This window comes from Macaca thibetana, chromosome 1 (assembly GCF_024542745.1).
Source record: "Macaca thibetana thibetana isolate TM-01 chromosome 1, ASM2454274v1, whole genome shotgun sequence".
Lineage (NCBI taxonomy): Eukaryota > Metazoa > Chordata > Mammalia > Primates > Cercopithecidae > Macaca > Macaca thibetana.
Window position 1 is genome coordinate 42,856,124 of NC_065578.1, and position 16,774 is coordinate 42,872,897.

General features: G+C 47.5%; 1 protein-coding gene across 4 annotated transcripts in view; it reads left to right on the forward strand.

Annotated features, from left to right (window-relative positions):
* The window catches only part of KDM4A (lysine demethylase 4A), a 57,378-nt gene extending 40,701 nt beyond the window's left edge, over positions 1 to 16,677 (forward strand). For 3 of the 4 annotated variants that reach the window (XM_050797745.1, XM_050797736.1, XM_050797754.1), the window contains 9 exons: positions 1,814 to 2,018; positions 2,467 to 2,543; positions 3,229 to 3,284; positions 4,974 to 5,082; positions 5,668 to 5,853; positions 8,789 to 8,959; positions 14,811 to 14,930; positions 15,214 to 15,306; positions 15,424 to 16,677. In XM_050797745.1, the coding sequence (XP_050653702.1) occupies positions 1,814 to 2,018; positions 2,467 to 2,543; positions 3,229 to 3,284; positions 4,974 to 5,082; positions 5,668 to 5,853; positions 8,789 to 8,959; positions 14,811 to 14,930; positions 15,214 to 15,306; positions 15,424 to 15,564 (1,158 nt within the window). In that variant the 3' untranslated portion in view covers positions 15,565 to 16,677. Of the gene's footprint in view, positions 1 to 1,813; positions 2,019 to 2,466; positions 2,544 to 3,228; positions 3,285 to 4,973; positions 5,083 to 5,667; positions 5,854 to 8,788; positions 8,960 to 11,815; positions 12,111 to 14,810; positions 14,931 to 15,213; positions 15,307 to 15,423 lie in introns of those variants that run through there. The other variant, XM_050797760.1, reaches the window with a different exon arrangement.
* Positions 16,678 to 16,774: the final 97 nt, after the last annotated feature.

Genomic DNA, 16,774 nt, shown 5'->3' on the forward strand with positions numbered 1-16,774 from the left:
GGACCAGCAATCAGAGGGAAGCTAGATTTAATTGTGAGTATATAGCTTGTCACTGGTTGTCTTGGGAAAGGCCACCTCCATCTCTGGCATTCTCTGCCCCATCCGTGTATTGGTCAGTCTTCTCCAGGCAGATAACCCAGCAACGTGGGTTTCAATTGAGAATGCTTTGGAGATGAGCTGAGGGTGGGCTTAGGCTCCCCTTTGCACATGCATTCACCACAGACATCATTGTTCGCAGAGCAATCTGCATTTTTCTTATTCTGGTCCGTGGTTATTCCTGCCAAGTGGTTTGTAGTCCTGGCCAGGGTGGAGAACTAATTTCTTTACCACAGTCTGAACTTCAGCTAAAAAGCCAGATCCTCTAATGTTGTTTTTCTTTTCCCATTGCCACAGAGGGTGTTGCCAGTAGCAGAAGGAACTTGGGAGGGGTAGAAGCAAGGGCCTGATATGTGAGGAGGGACTGGGAGGCAAGACTGCTGAGCTCAGCTGTGTGCTTCATACTCTGGGGCATCTATGGATTCACTGATAGATCTCTTTGGGTCCAGCTCTAGGATGCCAGGAAGGCATTCACAGCAGCAGGTGCCAGGGGACAAGCTCAGTCTCAGCTGGGACCTGCACAGCATGGCAGGTAGATAAGTGGTCCTTAACTTGATCTGGTGGTTAAAGTAGCATGGTTACTGCTGAGGCTGGCAGGGCCCCTGATTCATGCTTGCTGAAAATAGAACCTCAGACCAACACACTTTGGATTAGGAACTCGCTAAATCTTTCCATTGACAAAAAGCAAAACCAAAGCCTTTGCCTATGAGGGGAGTGAATGGCTGGGTTCTTACTATAAGCAGATCTACTAAGTAGGAGTTTCACAAATGGCATAGGCTCTGGGGTTGACATCTTTCTGGGCCTCATCCTTGGAATGGGGATGCAAGTGCCATCCAGCAGATATTTGCAATCAGTATAGTTTGCCAAGGGAAGTATGTGGATATAAGTTCTTCCTGGAGGGACCCTGAGCCAGGAATCACACAGGTGGGGCTCCAGCCATGTAACAGTGCTGTAGCTCAGGTGACCTGCTAACAGGCACCACAAGAGGCAATTAGTGCTGGCCTATTAGGAGCATCTGCTCTGGGTACACTCCCCGGGTGGGGTCACTGCACGGTGTAGCACATAAGGGAGCCCACAGTAGCAGCCTAGCTGCTAACATTTCAGTGCTTTTTTTTTTTTTTTTTTTTTTTTTTTTTTTTAAAAGATGGAGTCTCAGTCTGTTACCCAGGCTGGAGTGCAGTGGTGTGATCTCGGCTCACTGCAACCTCTGCCTCCTTAGTTCAAGCGATTCTCCTGCCTCAGCCTCCCAAATAGCTGGGACTACAGGCATGTGCCACCACGCCCAGCTAATTTTTGTATTTTTAGTAGAGATGGGGTTTCACCATGTTGGCCAGGCTGGTCTCAAACTCCTGACCTCTGGTGATCCACCTGCCTTGGCCTCTCGAAGTGCTGGGATTACAGGCGTGAGCCACCTCGCCTGGCCTCTCTGCATTTTATTACCACTTGCTTTGGGAAGATTGAAATCCCAGTTGCCTCTTACCTTGCTCCCTTTTCTCAGCTGTCCCCTAGGGGTCTTTGTATGATGCTGCTGTGAGAAATTGAATTTGAGTCATTAGAGGTAACTTCAATTAGCAGCTCCGGGATAATGGCTGTGCACCCGGGAGCTGTAGCCATAGTCAGATCGGTAAGAGAGCCAGCTTTCTGCTGATAGAGCAGGTGGAAGGCTAAGAGCACAGGCATGTGCTCACTGAGGTGTACACTTGTTCTTTCCCCTTAGGTTGAGTTTGGAGGCTTTACTCAGAACTGCGGAAATGCTTCAGATTTAGCCCCCCAGAAGCAGAGGACCAAGCCATTGATTCCGGAAATGTGTTTCACTTCGACTGGCTGCAGCACGGACATCAACCTTTCTACTCCCTACCTTGAGGAGGATGGCACCAGCATACTGGTTTCCTGCAAGAAGTGCAGCGTCCGGGTCCATGCCAGTGAGTGCTGCTCACCTTTCTGTGTGTCCTGTCCCAAGAGTATGGGCCTGCCCGCTGGACGTTCTTGCTACCTCCTGGCCTCCCAGCCCCTAAAAGATTGTTGATGTTTTATTGGGAGAGTCTGTTGCTAGTGGATTTTTTCTGTGTCTCCAGGGGTCCATACTGGCACTAGGCATCTCTGTGCCATCCTCTTGGTTGCAGATAGCAGAAAGGGATTAGTCCCTGCCACTTACTAGGTGTTTGTACCAGTGAATCTACAGTTTCTGACTTTTTGAGACTTTGAGCCATACTATATGCCTGAGCCCTGGGGACTCAGACTAAAGAAAACTAAGGGGTTTCTGTGAGATTTGGTTGTAGCTTTGGGAGGTGGTATATGGAAAGGAATTGCAAATCTCCCTTTTGACTCTGACCATTGGGTTTAATTTGCTCATCTTGGTGTCCCTGTTAGGTTGCTATGGGGTCCCCCCTGCAAAGGCTTCTGAAGACTGGATGTGTTCTCGCTGTTCAGCCAATGCCCTAGAGGAGGTGAGTGATCCCACATGGTTACTGTCTTCACCGTAAGTCTTGGTGCATATTCAGGGCTGTACGATTTCATGTCAGACTCAGTATTCCCAGCAGTCTGCATAGGGTCTGGTACGCGGTGATGTCAGAGAGCAAGTATTGTGAGAGTAAATCCTATGACAGTGAGAGCGGTTGCTGCCCACTTAACGGAGTCTGGACGCTGTGTTAGCTCCATTATGTGAAGACCAACTAGTGGTCTTCCTGTAGGAAGAACAATAACTCCCTTAAAAGAATTTAGCCATTTTGAGTTGGAGCCTCAGAAAGGGGCTCAGATGATTCATTGTGCAGTTTTCTCTTCACTGTACCCCTGGAACCTGGCTGTACCTAGCCCACAAAAGAAGCAGTCAGATCCCTGTCGTGCCTCTAGTTTGAGCAAAGTATCTTTCATGACTTTGCTAAGAGTTGTTATTAGCAGTAAACAGTGAGGAGGATTATATGAAGTCATGCGAATACTTGGCACACTTTAGCCCTGAGTGGCCTCTCCTTCCGACAGGGCGTCCTGGTGCAGGGGCTGCCTGGGTGAAGCCCCACATGCTATTATGCTGCTTTCTTATGTGGAGGAGTTGCCTAAAGCAGGTCCAGGGGAGAGCAGATTGAATGTTAATGACTTGGTGTTAACCACTTTTTCCTCCCTCTCCTTTCTTGGCAGGACTGCTGTTTATGCTCATTACGAGGAGGGGCCCTGCAGAGAGCAAATGATGACAGGTAAGTTTCCTGAGCAGTGCCTTGGAATGCACAGGCTCAAGTTCTGAAGCACACAGTGTCTTTGTGAGGGCACTAGCTGTTCTTCTGAATGACTGATGAGGATTTGGGAAGCACATCGTGTGGAGCTGGAATAGCACCTCCAAGACTCATTTTAAAAATGGAATGCTAAGGGAGCCAAGCAGTCCCAGACTTTCCAACTCCAGCTGCTCCTCTGCAGCAGAGATGTCAGTGACATCCTCCTTTGGAGGCGCTAAGAATGGACTCATGAGAATATGAAGGCTGTGAAGGTGATGCGCAGGGACTGTGTGGGCTGGAGTGAGGACATTCACCTTGTCACAGCTGGCACTGGTGCGCAGAGGCGGCCACAGGCTAGCAAGCACTTCTCCACGTGGCAAACTCCCTGGCTCAGACCTGGTATTTGGAATGAGGCGAGTGTGCTCAAGGGCGACACTGAGGAGAGCTCAGACAGGCCCACCCACTATGGAACCAAATCTACTGAAGTTTCTGGGCTTCTCAGCTGTTGGACAGCTCATTTTTATGGAGTAAATCTTTGTGCTTAGACATGTGCTTGGTTGCTCTGAGGTGGAAACGTAAGATGAATGAGGTTTCTGACCTGGAAGAGCTGGCTGTTTAGGGCATGGTGCATGCAGGTCAGTGCTGAGTATCCTGCTTTTAAGTAGAATCCCGTGGCAACTTGCAGCACATGTTCAGTCCAGCCGCCTGCCCTCAAGAGTCCCTGTCATGCTGTCCCTGAGAGATGGCTACTCTGCTTGCTGCTTCTGCTCCTTCAGAGGCACTTGCTGCCATTATTTGAGGTCATTGTGTTCCTCACAATCACAGGATAGTGCTGGGAACATTCTTACTTGGAGTGGAAATGGCTCTGCTTGAACCTCTCACCTTTACCTCTGAATGCCTGTTCTTCCCTCCAGGGCCACCCAGAACAAATCCGTTCCTACTCTAAAAAGACAGCCCCACTAGTACTGCAGACAGCTTCATGGAGCCCCAGTGTTGTCTGTTGTAGGTTTTCACGTAGCATGGTTTTAAGAGTTGTCACCATTTTAGTTCTTTTCCTCTTGGTGCATGCTAGTTTCTCAAAATGTCCAAAACTTACTTTAGTTCAAGGATGTCCGTTGAATAGACCTCTCAGAGTAAGTGGAGCTTGGGTCAAACCTTAAGGATTAAAGAGTGAGTCAGCTATGGAAAAAGGGAGCAGAAGGGAGAGGTCATTTCAGCCTGGGGGAGAGGTTTGGGCAGAGGCCAAGAGAGAGAGCTGTGATTACTGGCAGATTGGGGCACAGCCGGGGATGTTTTCAGGAAGCACTTGGGTCCTGTGGTAAAGAGGTCTGCATAGAGCTCTCCAATTTATTCTCACTCCCTGAAACCTGCCACACACCATTAGCCTGCGGCTCTGCTCATTTTTTAACAGACAGTGAGTGAGTGGTGTAAGAAGCATGATCCTGTGCTAACCTAGGGCAGTGGGCAGTGGCAGCAGTGGGGGTGACACTGCTTCCACATACTCAGAGGAGAGACGGTTCTGGTTCTCACCATCCTGGGTCCCAGGCACGTGCTGGTGGGAGTCAGTGGTCACCCAGGTGAGGGAGGAAGCACTGTCAGCAGGCCCACGTGAGAAGAGAAGGCCGTAGAGCCTTGGGCCCAGAGGTGACTGAGGTAGCCTTTGCCTTTTGGCAGGTGGGTCCACGTTTCATGTGCTGTGGCAATTCTGGAAGCAAGGTTTGTCAACATTGCAGAAAGAAGTCCGGTGGATGTGAGCAAAATCCCCCTGCCCCGCTTCAAACTGGTAAGGTTTTGTAGACTACAGAATTTCCCGACTTACAAGTACCTGGGTAGAAGAGAACAGGGACCCCCTCTGTCCCTTGGTTTTGGTTAGAGTTTGTGATTCTCACTCTGTGGTTAGATTCCTTAGTGGAGGCCAGGTGTGGTGGCTCACGCCTGTAATCCCAGCCCTTTGTGGGGCCGAGGTGAGTGGATCACTTGAGGTCAGGAGTTCAAGACCAGCCTGGGCAACATGGTGAAACCCCAACTCTACTAAAAATATAAAATTAGCCAAGAGTGGTGGTGTGCACCTATAATCCCAGCTCCTCGGGAATCTGAGGCAGGAGAATCACTTGAACCCGGGAGGCGGAGGTTGCAGCGAGCTGAGATTGTGCCACTGCACTCCAGCCTGGGCAACAGAGCAAGACTCTCAAAAAAAAAAAAAATTTCTTGGTGGGTAAAGTTGTAACCAGACCTGGATTAGAGCAGGCTGGTGTGTCCTTGTATTTTGGGAAGGACTCTTGCTTTACTTTGCATTTGGGAGGGGAACAATAGAGGAAGCTGTAGTGTCAGTTCCTGCAATCACTGGTTTTCTTCCCCTGTGCTACAGAAATGTATCTTTTGTAAGAAGCGGAGGAAAAGAACTGCTGGCTGCTGTGTGCAGTGTTCTCATGGCCGCTGCCCAACTGCCTTCCACGTGAGCTGCGCCCAGGCTGCCGGTGTGATGATGCAGCCTGACGACTGGCCTTTTGTGGTCTTCATTACCTGCTTTCGGCACAAGATTCCTAATTTGGAGGTGAGAGAGGGTGCCATTCTAGAACCCTCTTGACATTTTTCATGATCATTTTCTCTGCATGTTTTCCATTTATTGTGTCAGGAACAATTTCCTCAAGCATTCTGCATTATGAAGAGTGCTAATGAGTTAAGAGATTGAGAGATGGCCCCTGTCCATCTCCACTCCCTGCCTTGTACTCCATAATCCAGTGACACCAAACTGCTTGTATTTGATTCCTTTTGATTATCTCTTTACTTGTCTGCCTCTCCATCAGGATAAACTCCTTGAGGGTCCATATCTTATTACTGTGGGCATCCTTATTACTTAACCTAGTGTCTGGGACATGCAGAACCTCTGAAAATGTTGAGAACAAATGGGGAGAGCTCCCAAGAGTTAACCGTGTTAACTGTTAGCCAGACAGTAGAGATTTCTGCAGTTCTCTGAATGGTAGAGATTAGAGAAAAAGTGACATGTAATGTTAGCTAGAGGAGCTATGAAGAGGATTGGGTAGAAGGTGGCATTTGAAGTGGGTCTTAAACAATAAGAAGGAATTGTGTGCAGAGACTGTTGTGTGCAGAGCTTCAGAAACAGAACGAGCAGGTCGTGGAAGAAAGACCATGGAAGACTGGTTATGGGAGTGTGACGGCGTGTGGGAGTGTGATGCCTGAGAGGCGGACAACGGCAGAGGATGAAGGCCCTGCACTGCCACTCTCAGGACTCTGACCTCTCTTCACTGGATGAGGAGAACTTGCTGAATATTTTGATTCTGAACTATAGTTTTTGATAATCACTTAGGTGTGTGTTTGAAGAGAGGATTCAGAGTAAGAATTTGAGGCCAGAAAACCAGTTAGCCTAGGAGAGAGTGAGGTCTTAAATGGGAACACATAGGCAGGGCTTTGGGGTACATTTAACTTTGAGATCCCCCAACAGGTAGAATTGATAGGATTTGATGACCCTCGTGGGTTGAGAAGGGGAGAGGAGGAGGAAAGGGGGAGTGAATACTGAAGATGACTCAGGTTAATCCCTTGAGAGATGGGAAGGATGCTAATATGATGTTAGTAACTGCAATCAGGAACTGAGTTGAAGCAGTGTTGCTCTGCAAGGGAGAGAGGGAGGGATGAGAAAGAGGAAAGTAAATGCTAAGGTCGCTGGAGCATTCTGGAGAGTAACTGTGAGGGTAAAGATTTGGCTATTAGCATTTAACAGCATAGTTAAATCTAGTTCCCATTAGAAACTGGGCTCCGGAGATTCCCAGTGGGAGGAGCAGGTAGCAGAGCATGAACCAGTGAAAGCAGCTAAGAAAGTGACGCAAGCCAGTGGGAGGAAGGAGGTTCACATTCAACAGAGAAGGCAGGGCTGGCGTGGTGGTCACTAAGTACCACAAACTGGAGTGTCCCTGTGGGGTAGTCAGGTCAGATGCCAGACCGTAGTCGGGGAAGGCTCTGCCATGAGTGAGTTACAATCTAATAGAAGAGACGATCATACAGGTTTGACAACAATGTGGTAAATACATAATCAAAGGAAGAATGTGATAGACGGCCAGCCCAGAAGGATAAACTTTTCACTCTGCCATTTGGGATTGCAGAAAAGTCCTGGTTGGCTCACTGCATTCTTTTTCATAAAGATGTTGAACATGACAGGTGGTCAGGGGTACGGTTAGGACCTTAGGAAGATGGGAACATATTCTAGTGAGAATGAGACTCCGGAGTGTCTCAAGGGCCCTGCCATAGCCATCCCTGGTGCCCTCACCATGCCCTTCTCATTGTGAACTTGCCCTTGACGCAGGTAAAAACTTGAGGTAGTACGAGTCACAGATATGATAGGGAAATAGGAGTTTTTTCATACATAGAATAGTTATTTTGTGATAATCATTAGTACTCCACATGCTTAAGCTGGCAGCTGTAGACTGCTGGTGCTATGAGGAAATTGGGGGGACTGATGAGTTAGTATTTCTTTCACTGATTTATTCTTCAAATAGTTATTGAGCATTTACTATATGCCAGGCACAGTTTTAGGTGCCAGGACTATACCACTGAACAAGACAAAAAAGTCCTTGCCTTTCTGGTGCATACAGTATAGTTGAAGGATACATAGAAGCAAGTAAATACACAGTATAGCAGATGGTGAGAAGTGCAGGGATAAAAATTAAGTCAGATAAGGGGAATGGAAGATTAAGTAGTAAGGAATGACATCAATAAGTTGACACTGGGATGGGAGTCAGTGTGCAAGTAACTGGGGAATGGCATCTCAGGTAGAAGAACCAGCAGTGCCAAAGCCCTGAGTGGCAGCACATGTGGCATACTCATTCAGGGAACAGCAAGGGGGGCCAGCATGGCTGGGGCAGAGTGCCTGGGCAGGCTAGCAGGTGCGCTTGGAAATGAGGCTGTCACATGCTTTGTGATGTTGTTTGCATCAAGGGCAAGTTCAGGATGAGAAGGGCATGGTGAGGGCACCAGAGATGGCAATGGCAGGGCCCTTGGAATGGGGGGCAGTTCGTCATGTGTAACTGGAGACATCTGGGAAACCTAAGTCTTTGTGCCCTAGCCCTGAGGGTAATGCCGATGCTAAGATGTGGTGCAGCTTTGCCCCTCAGGGCACCTATTGAGTCTTTCCTTCCATACTTTGATGTCAGTTCTTGGCAAGATCAGAGAAGTCCTTGTTGTTCAGAGGGTTCTGGGTAAGACAATGTGGTATAAGGGCCAGTTGTGGACTAGCTAAATTTATGGGAGGAGCTAAATTTATGGAGGAAAATGTGGTACTGGTCTCTTCCAGTGTCCTGGCTGGGATGGTGGGTATCTGGAAAGGCTTGTTTTAGCTCCCATCTCTTCTCTCCTTTTTACTTGTACTTTCCCATGTTTATCTTTCCCTGATAAGGAGGAACTAATTGATCTTGGTCTCCATATGCCAGGCCTGCCAACTCCACGTGTGAGTAACCGAAGCCTCTGTTTTTTTCCAGCGTGCCAAGGGGGCCTTGCAAAGCATCACTGCAGGCCAGAAAGTCATTAGCAAGCATAAGAACGGGCGCTTCTACCAGTGTGAAGTGGTCAGGCTCACCACTGAGACCTTCTATGAAGTCAACTTTGATGATGGCTCCTTCAGCGACAATCTTTATCCTGAGGACATAGTGGTAATAACTGCATGGAGCTTCTCAGGCGGTTTGGAATGGGGGATGTTTCTAAGGTCTGGCTGGCAGACTGTGTGTGTGTGCCTGCTGCTTCTAGCCAGGTCCATGGTCCCATCACCTGGTCCTCAAACAGAAAGAAGCATCTGTACCAGTCTTTCCTTGCAAAGAAAACTGCATGCTGCTAGGCTACCCTATATTCCCTAGAAGTACCTGGGAATCAGTATACTTTTTCTGCAATTCCTTGAAACCTGCAACTGTTGCTGTCTAAATTATCCTTGAGGGCATTCTAGTGCAATAGGAGAGCCCAGGCTTTGGAATCAAATGTGCCAATACCAGCTTCATTGCCTAGTAGCTGTGTGATTTTAGGAGAATTATCCAACTCTCTTTTCTACCAGGCCCTCTTAGTAGAGGTATAGAATCTGCTTTTGTTTCTTCACAGTGGGCTTTAGGGCTGAGTAGAAACTGCCTGGAGACACCACTGGCCTGCTTATGTTATTACCACCTGAGATACGGTGGCCCCACATGGACCCAGTTCTAGGTCTGGCTTGGTATTGAGGATTTAGTTCAGGTTTCCCCTACCCCCACCTTGCCTTTTCAGTTGGTAGACTAACCACCAAAGTAGAGAGGAATGAAACAATTTTTTCCTTTAACAAATCAGGTATTGTCCCATGTTTATACCACATTAGCCACTCAGTTGCTAAAAGCACATTCATAGTTATAAGGTAGACTTATAGAAAAGGCGACATTAGTAGTACTCATAGCAGTAGAAAAGGCGACATTAGTAGTACTCATAGCAGTAGTATAGCTGTCATTTATTTACATTTTATTTTTTTTTTTTATTATTTTTTGAGACGGAGTCTCGCTCTGTCGCCCAGGCTGGAGTGCAGTGGCGCAATCTCGGCTCACTGCAAGCTCCGCCTCCCGGGTTTGCGCCATTCTCCTGCCTCAGCCTCCCGAGTAGCTGGGACTACAGGCGCCTGCCACCGCGCCCGGCTAATTTTTTTGTATTTTTAGTAGAGACGGGGTTTCACCGTGTTAGCCAGGATGGTCTCGATCTCCTCCTCGTGATCTGCCCGTCTCGGCCTCCCAAAGTGCTGGGATTACAGGTGTGAGCCACCGCGCCCGGCCTATTTACATTTTATTTTTGAGACAGGGTTTCACTCTGACACCCAGGCTGGAGTGCAGTAGCACAATCTCAGCTCACTGCAGCCTCAACTTGCTGGATTCAGGTGATCCTCCCACCTCAGCCTCCCTGGTAGCTGGGACTACAGGCACGCACCACCATAGCCTGCTAATTTTTTAATTTTTTGTAGAGATGGGCTTTTACTGTGTTCCCCAGGCTGGTCTCGAACTCCTGGGCTCAAGTGATCTGCCCACCTTGGCCTCTCAAAGTGTTGGGATTACAGGCATGAGCCTCTGTGCCCGGCCTTATTTTTTTTTTGAGAGATCAGGTCTCACTCTGTCACTTAGGCTGGAATGCAGTGGCTATATCATAGCTCACTGCAATCTCAAACTCCTGAACTGAAGTGATACTCCTGCTTCAGCTTCCCAGGTAGCTGGGACTACAGGCACATGCAACCATGTCTGGCTAATTTTTAAATTTTTTGTAGTGACAAGGGTCTTGCTTTGTTGCTCAGGCTGGTCTCGAACTCCCAGCTTGAAGCAATCCTCACATCTTGGGCCCCCAAACCACTGGGATTACAAGAGTTTGAGCCACCACACCTGGCCCTTGCTGTAATTTATTAAGCTGGTACAGTATGCCAGGGGCTATGCTAAGTGGTTATTTCAAGTATCTCTTTATTTTCTCATACCCACTCTGAGAAGTATGTGGTATTATCTCTAACTTACGGTGGTTTCAGTACTCCATTTTCTACAAGTTAGAGACCCCAAAGAGCCTGTGTTTCTCTGGGTTACATCTAAAAGTATTTATCCTTATTAGAAGTTAAAGCAGATTGATTTAAAATAATCAATTTTTTTAGATTAAAAATAACTTTTCTAAAACAAAAACAAAAGATTGCCATTTTCCTGCAATTTTGCAAATCTCTTTAATGTCACTTTTTTTTTTTTTTTTTTGAGACGGAGTCTCTGTCGCCTAGGCTAGAGTACAGCGATCTTGGCTCACTGCAAGCTCTACCTCCTGGGTTCACGCCATTCTCCTGCCTCAGCCTCCTGAGTAGCTGGAACTACAGGCGCCCGCCACCGTGCCCAGCTAATTTTTTGTATTTTTAGTAGAGACGGGGTTTCACCATGTTAGCCAGGATGGTCTCGATCTCCTGACCTCGTGATCCTCCTGCCTTGGCCTCCCAAAGTTCTGGGATTACAGGCGTGAGCCACTGTGCCTGACCTTAATGTCACTTCTTGATTCAATCTATTGTGATATACTGTTTAGGTTAAAGTATAGGAAGAAAATTCAGCTTTGCACAGATATGTAATTGGAAAAAGGAGACTTTTTTTTGTTTTTGTTTTTTAAGATAGGGTTTCACTCCCATCACCCACATTGGAGTGCAATGCAGCAATCTCAACTCACTGCAGCCTCCGCATACCCGGCTCAAGTGATTCTGCTGCCTCAGCCTCCCAAGTAGCTGGGACTGTAGGCACCTGTCACTGGTGCCCAGCTGATTTTTTAATTTTTTGTAGAGATAGGGTTTTGCCTTGTTGCCCAGGCTGGTCTCAAAACTCCTGGGCTCAAGCAATCTGCCTACCTCAGACTCCCAAAGTGCTGGGATTACATCTGTGAGCCACCACACCCAGTCAAGGGAGGTATTTTAACAGTCTTTTGGGTAATTGTGATTATTATTCTCTGACATCCACCAAAACTCAATGGAAGTAACAACTTTTTTTTTTGTTTGTTTTTTTAAGAGATGATGTCTTGCTTTGTTGACCAAGCACTTCCCGAGTAGCTGGGACTACAGGCATGCCTGGCTATTTGTAGAAATGGGGTCTTGCCATCTTGCCCAGGGTAGTCTCAAACTCCTGGGCTCAAGCGATTCTCTTGCCTCAACCTCCCAAAGTGCTGGGATTACAGGTGTGAGCCACTGCTTCTGGTAGGTTCTTAAGTTAGTTGCAGTGTGGAATCTGAAAGGTCAGTGAACGTTTCATACTGTTAACACTAAAACCCATTGGTCTCTTCTGAATGGATCTTTCACCCATGCATCCTTTTTTTTTTTCTTTTTTTTGAGACGGAGTCTTGCTCTGTCGCCCAGGCTGGGGTGCAGTGGCCGGATCTCAGCTCACTGCAAGCTCCACCTCCCGGGTTTACGCCATTCTCCTGCCTCAGCCTCCTGAGTAGCTGGGACTACAGGCGCCCACCACCTCGCCCGGCTAGTTTTTTGTATTTTTAGTAGAGATGGGGTTTCACTATGTTGTCTAGGCTGGACTCAATCTCTTGACCTCGTGATCTGCCTGCCTCGGCCTCCCAAAGTGCTGGGATTACAGGCGTGAGCCACCGCGCCCAGCCATAAATATTTTAAAAATTACATTTGTTAGTATCACTAATAATAATATAAAAACTTGGAATTTTGGGAAGCTTCAAGCTCACAGTTGTGAATGCCGCTTCTCTGAAATGCTAATATTTGCTTGAAAGCCTGAATTTTATTATTGGCAACAGATACCGACTCTTGTTTTCCTTGATATGACAGGCATTCACTTAATTCGTTTTCAAGAAGATGTCTGCCACATACCTAAGTCTGAAAAGCCACAGTTTGTCAGTCACTTTTTTTCTTTTTTAAAATTTTATTTCATAGAGTGTTTTAAAGACAGGGTACCGCTCTGTTGCACAGCATCACTGCTGGAGTGCAGTGGCATAATCATGGCTCACTGCAGCCTCATCCTCCTGGGCTCAAGCAATCCTCAGCCTTCTGAGTAGCTGGGACTATAGGCGCGTGCCACCATACCTGGCTAATTTTTTATGTTTTGTAGAGATGGGATCTCCCCTGTTTTGTCCAGGCTGGTCTTGAACTCCTGGGCTGATGCGATCCTCCTACCTCTGCCTCCCAAAGTGAGGGATTACAGGCATGAGCCACCGTGCCCGGCCCAGTAATTTTTTTCAAATAAAACTGGTATTCCATGAACAAAGCAGCTAGTGTAATTCACAACTCAAACAACACAGATATATTTCTTTGAGACAACCAAAAGTGTTTTATGAGGACTTAACACATGTATTCAATGATTCAGATTTAACAAAATTAATAATTTTTACTGCTTTATCAAGGGATATTGTTACATGCAATTGAGTTTTTGCTCTTTTCTCCTAAATTATGAGTGTACAGTGGTGAAAAATGCAATAACAACTAGTAGAGCTTGGGGTCAGTGCCTTGATGTGCACTCAGGTGCCAGCATTTGTACCTATCCTAGGTAAATGACAACACAGTGACAAAGGCTAATAGTTTAATATTATAAAAATAGTCATGTCTCACTTGCTCCCTGACAGTGTCTCAGGAACCCCTCAGAGGTTCACAGACCACATTTTCAGAAGTGCTGTTATAGGAGGTGGAACTGAATTGCAGAGAACTTAAGCAATTTACCAAATATCAAACATTTGAGTAGTTAAATCTTAGAACACCTCAGATATTGGGTGTAGGAGGCTGTAGTTTATGCCTAAGTGTTAGATTGATACAAAATGTATTTACTGATTACCTATTCAATAAATAAGTAGGGAACTGTTTCCACTCAACAAATGAATGGTAGCGTGATTGTAAGAGCAGTTGTGAGCATCCACATCCTTTTAGACTCACTGCCCTGCCCCTCTCTGATTTTTATTTTTTAAGCCATGTCCCTAAGGACCTTCTCTCAGGTATACCCATCAGACCTTTCATTCAGCCAATATGCTTGTGTGTTAACCTCCCCCCCATATACCAAGCCCTATGCTGGGAATACGATGAGGACTTGGGGTACTTACCTGCTTCTGGAAGGAATAAAAGTTCTGAAGTACTTTGTCAGGTCCCATGGTAGGTGATCCTTTCTCATCTTTCTTGTTAAGAACATATTTCTTGGTTGGGCACAGTGGCTCATGCCTGTAATCCCACCACTTTGGCAAGCTGAGGCAGGCAGATCACCTGAGGTCAGGAGTTCGAGACCAGGCTGGCCAACATGGTGAAGCCCCGTCTCTACTAAAAATACAAAAATTAGCCGGGCATGGTGGCATGTGCCTGTTGTCCCAGCTACTTGGGAGGCTGAGGCAGGAGGATTGCTAGAACCCAGGAGACTCCATCTCGGAGTCTCGCTCTGTCGCCCAGGCTGGAGTGCAGTGGCGCAATCTCGGCTCACTGCAAGCTCCACCTCCTGGGTTCATGCCATTCTCCTGCCTCAGCCTCCCGAGTAGCTGGGACTACAGGTGCCCGCCACCATGCCTGACTAATTTTTTGTGTTTTTAGTATAGACAGGGTTTCACCATGTTAGCCAGGATGGTCTATATCTCCTGAATTCGTTATCTGCCTGCCTCAGCCTCCCAAAGTGCTGGGATTACAGGCATGAGCCACCATGCCTGGCCAAGAAAAAAACATTTCTTATAGTTGAGTATGGTTCTGGTATTTTTTCATGGCAGAGCCCTGGAGAACCCTCAGGGGAACAGTTGAGGGAATTTAAGAAGGACTCTTGATTCTGGCACTTAACTCCTGTGTTTACTAAGTTTATTATAGCTTGATTTTTTTTTTTTTTGGTCACCTAGAAGCAGGAGAGGGCAGAGATAGGGGCAGACTTTGACTTAGCAAGGTCTGTAACATTTTTCAGCCCAGAGAGCTGCCTTGCTCTCTAAAACAGTTACTTTGTCCTGGTTCACTCTTCCCTGAGTAGAGGACAGTTACCTTTGTGTGCAGGTGGACCTTCCTTTCACCCTCCTTCCTTCCTGTTTCCTCAGAGCCAGGACTGTCTCCAGTTGGGTCCTCCTGCTGAAGGGGAAGTGGTCCAAGTGAGATGGACAGATGGCCAAGTCTATGGAGCCAAGTTTGTGGCCTCCCACCCTATCCAAATGTACCAGGTATCCATAGGTTCTACCTTTCTAGGGAGTGGGGGGTGCTTGATTAATTCTGTGCTTCCTGTTGGGCCAGAGGCAAGTCTTTGCTCTTAGGAGAGCTAATAGGCTGGTAACCCTTTCAGAGCTAGGGGTCTGTCCTGTGTCCAGTCTGCCAAATGTGAAGTAAGGTAGTCCTTATTTTAGTGTGCTAACTCCTTCCTTTGACTGTAGGAGACTGCCACTGTGCATGGGAACCAGGGAAAGAGTCAGGGATATCCTAGCCAAAAGGCCTTTGTTTCCTTGGTAGGTGGAGTTTGAGGATGGCTCACAGCTTGTGGTTAAGAGAGATGATGTATACACACTGGATGAAGAGCTTCCCAAGAGAGTCAAATCTAGACTGGTGAGTATTTTCTGTGTGTCCCCAGTTCCTGTCTTGGAGGGAGGGAACAAGGCAAGGATGCATCCCTTTGTATTTTTCTTAGGGTAGCTGACATTTGGCTTGCTTATTCTTCTATAGTCAGTAGCCTCAGACATGCGCTTCAATGAGATTTTCACAGAGAAAGAGGTTAAGCAAGAAAAGAAACGGCAACGAGTTATCAACTCAAGATACCGGGAAGATTATATTGAGCCTGCACTATACCGGGCCATCATGGAGTAGGTGCTTCCAGGGTCCAAGGAATTCCCAGCCATCCAGGCAAGAGCACTCTGGGTTCCACAGCACAGCAGACATGGAACTCTGAAGTCTCTGAAAGTGAAGTTGTAAAAAGAAAAGGAATGAAATAACCGACCCATCATCCTCCCACCCACCCTCATTGCATTCCGCTGTAGCGAAAGGACGAGCCGTTTCTGGGCACGTGGCAGCAGTCGCTGATCTGCCAGCTACGGGGCTGAGCACTGGAATGCTGTGGCTGCACTGGCCCCAGTCCATAGAGGGGTCAACTGTGCTGGCTGGACTGGCTGCCCTGTTCCTGGCCTAGGACTTAGCTTCATAACTATCACCTGCACCTACTAGGCTGAGGTGCTGGTACTTGCCCCAACCCCTACTTTTGTATTTATATGTGTGTATGTGTGTGTATGTGTGCGCGCGCGTGTGTGTGTGTATGTATGTTTGGTCTGGACCAGCTTCTGCCAGCCCCTGGCCTTTACTTTCTTCCTTGCCTATGCAGGGCAAACAAAATGTGAAATTCTGCCCTCAGCTGAGCTGAGTAAGGGCTCCTGGGGGTTGGCTGGAGATGGGTGTGGCATCTGTCCAGGCCTGGAACAGCCTCAAGACAGTGCTGGCAGAGCTGCAGTATTGAGATGCTAAGGAGCTGATGCCACCTCTTTGTCTTCCCCTGAAGGAGAACATGGGGATAACATGGGTGTGTGCCCACAACACTCTAGGTGCAGAGCCCCTGTGGCAAAGTATTAGAGGGTGTGGGTGGGGATTACCCTGAAGCGGGGATTTTAATGATGGAAGCAGGCAGAGCCTGGTGGGTGATTCTGTCAACAGAAAATTGCAATCATGCAGGGGCTTACTGTAGGGTTAGGATGAAAAAACTGGGGCCATTGGAGGCCCACTGTGGGTGGGAGGGAGCTGATTTTGGGGTGGGGGTGGGACTAGAGGGCAATACTGAAGGGGTTAAACAGGTTTTTGCTCCTCGAGAATTTGTTTGCCTGGGCCCAGGGTTGGAGGGCTTCACACCAATACCCTGTGTATACAAGAATCAGATTTATAATACTTCCCCTTTTTTGTTACGTATGAACACTATAAACCAAATTATTTTGAAAACTGGTGCATCACCTTGTCCTTAGCAATAAAATGTGTTGAGCAGAGGATTGGCTGTCTGCCCCAAGGAGCCCAAGTGGTCCACGTCAGGCTGGGGGTG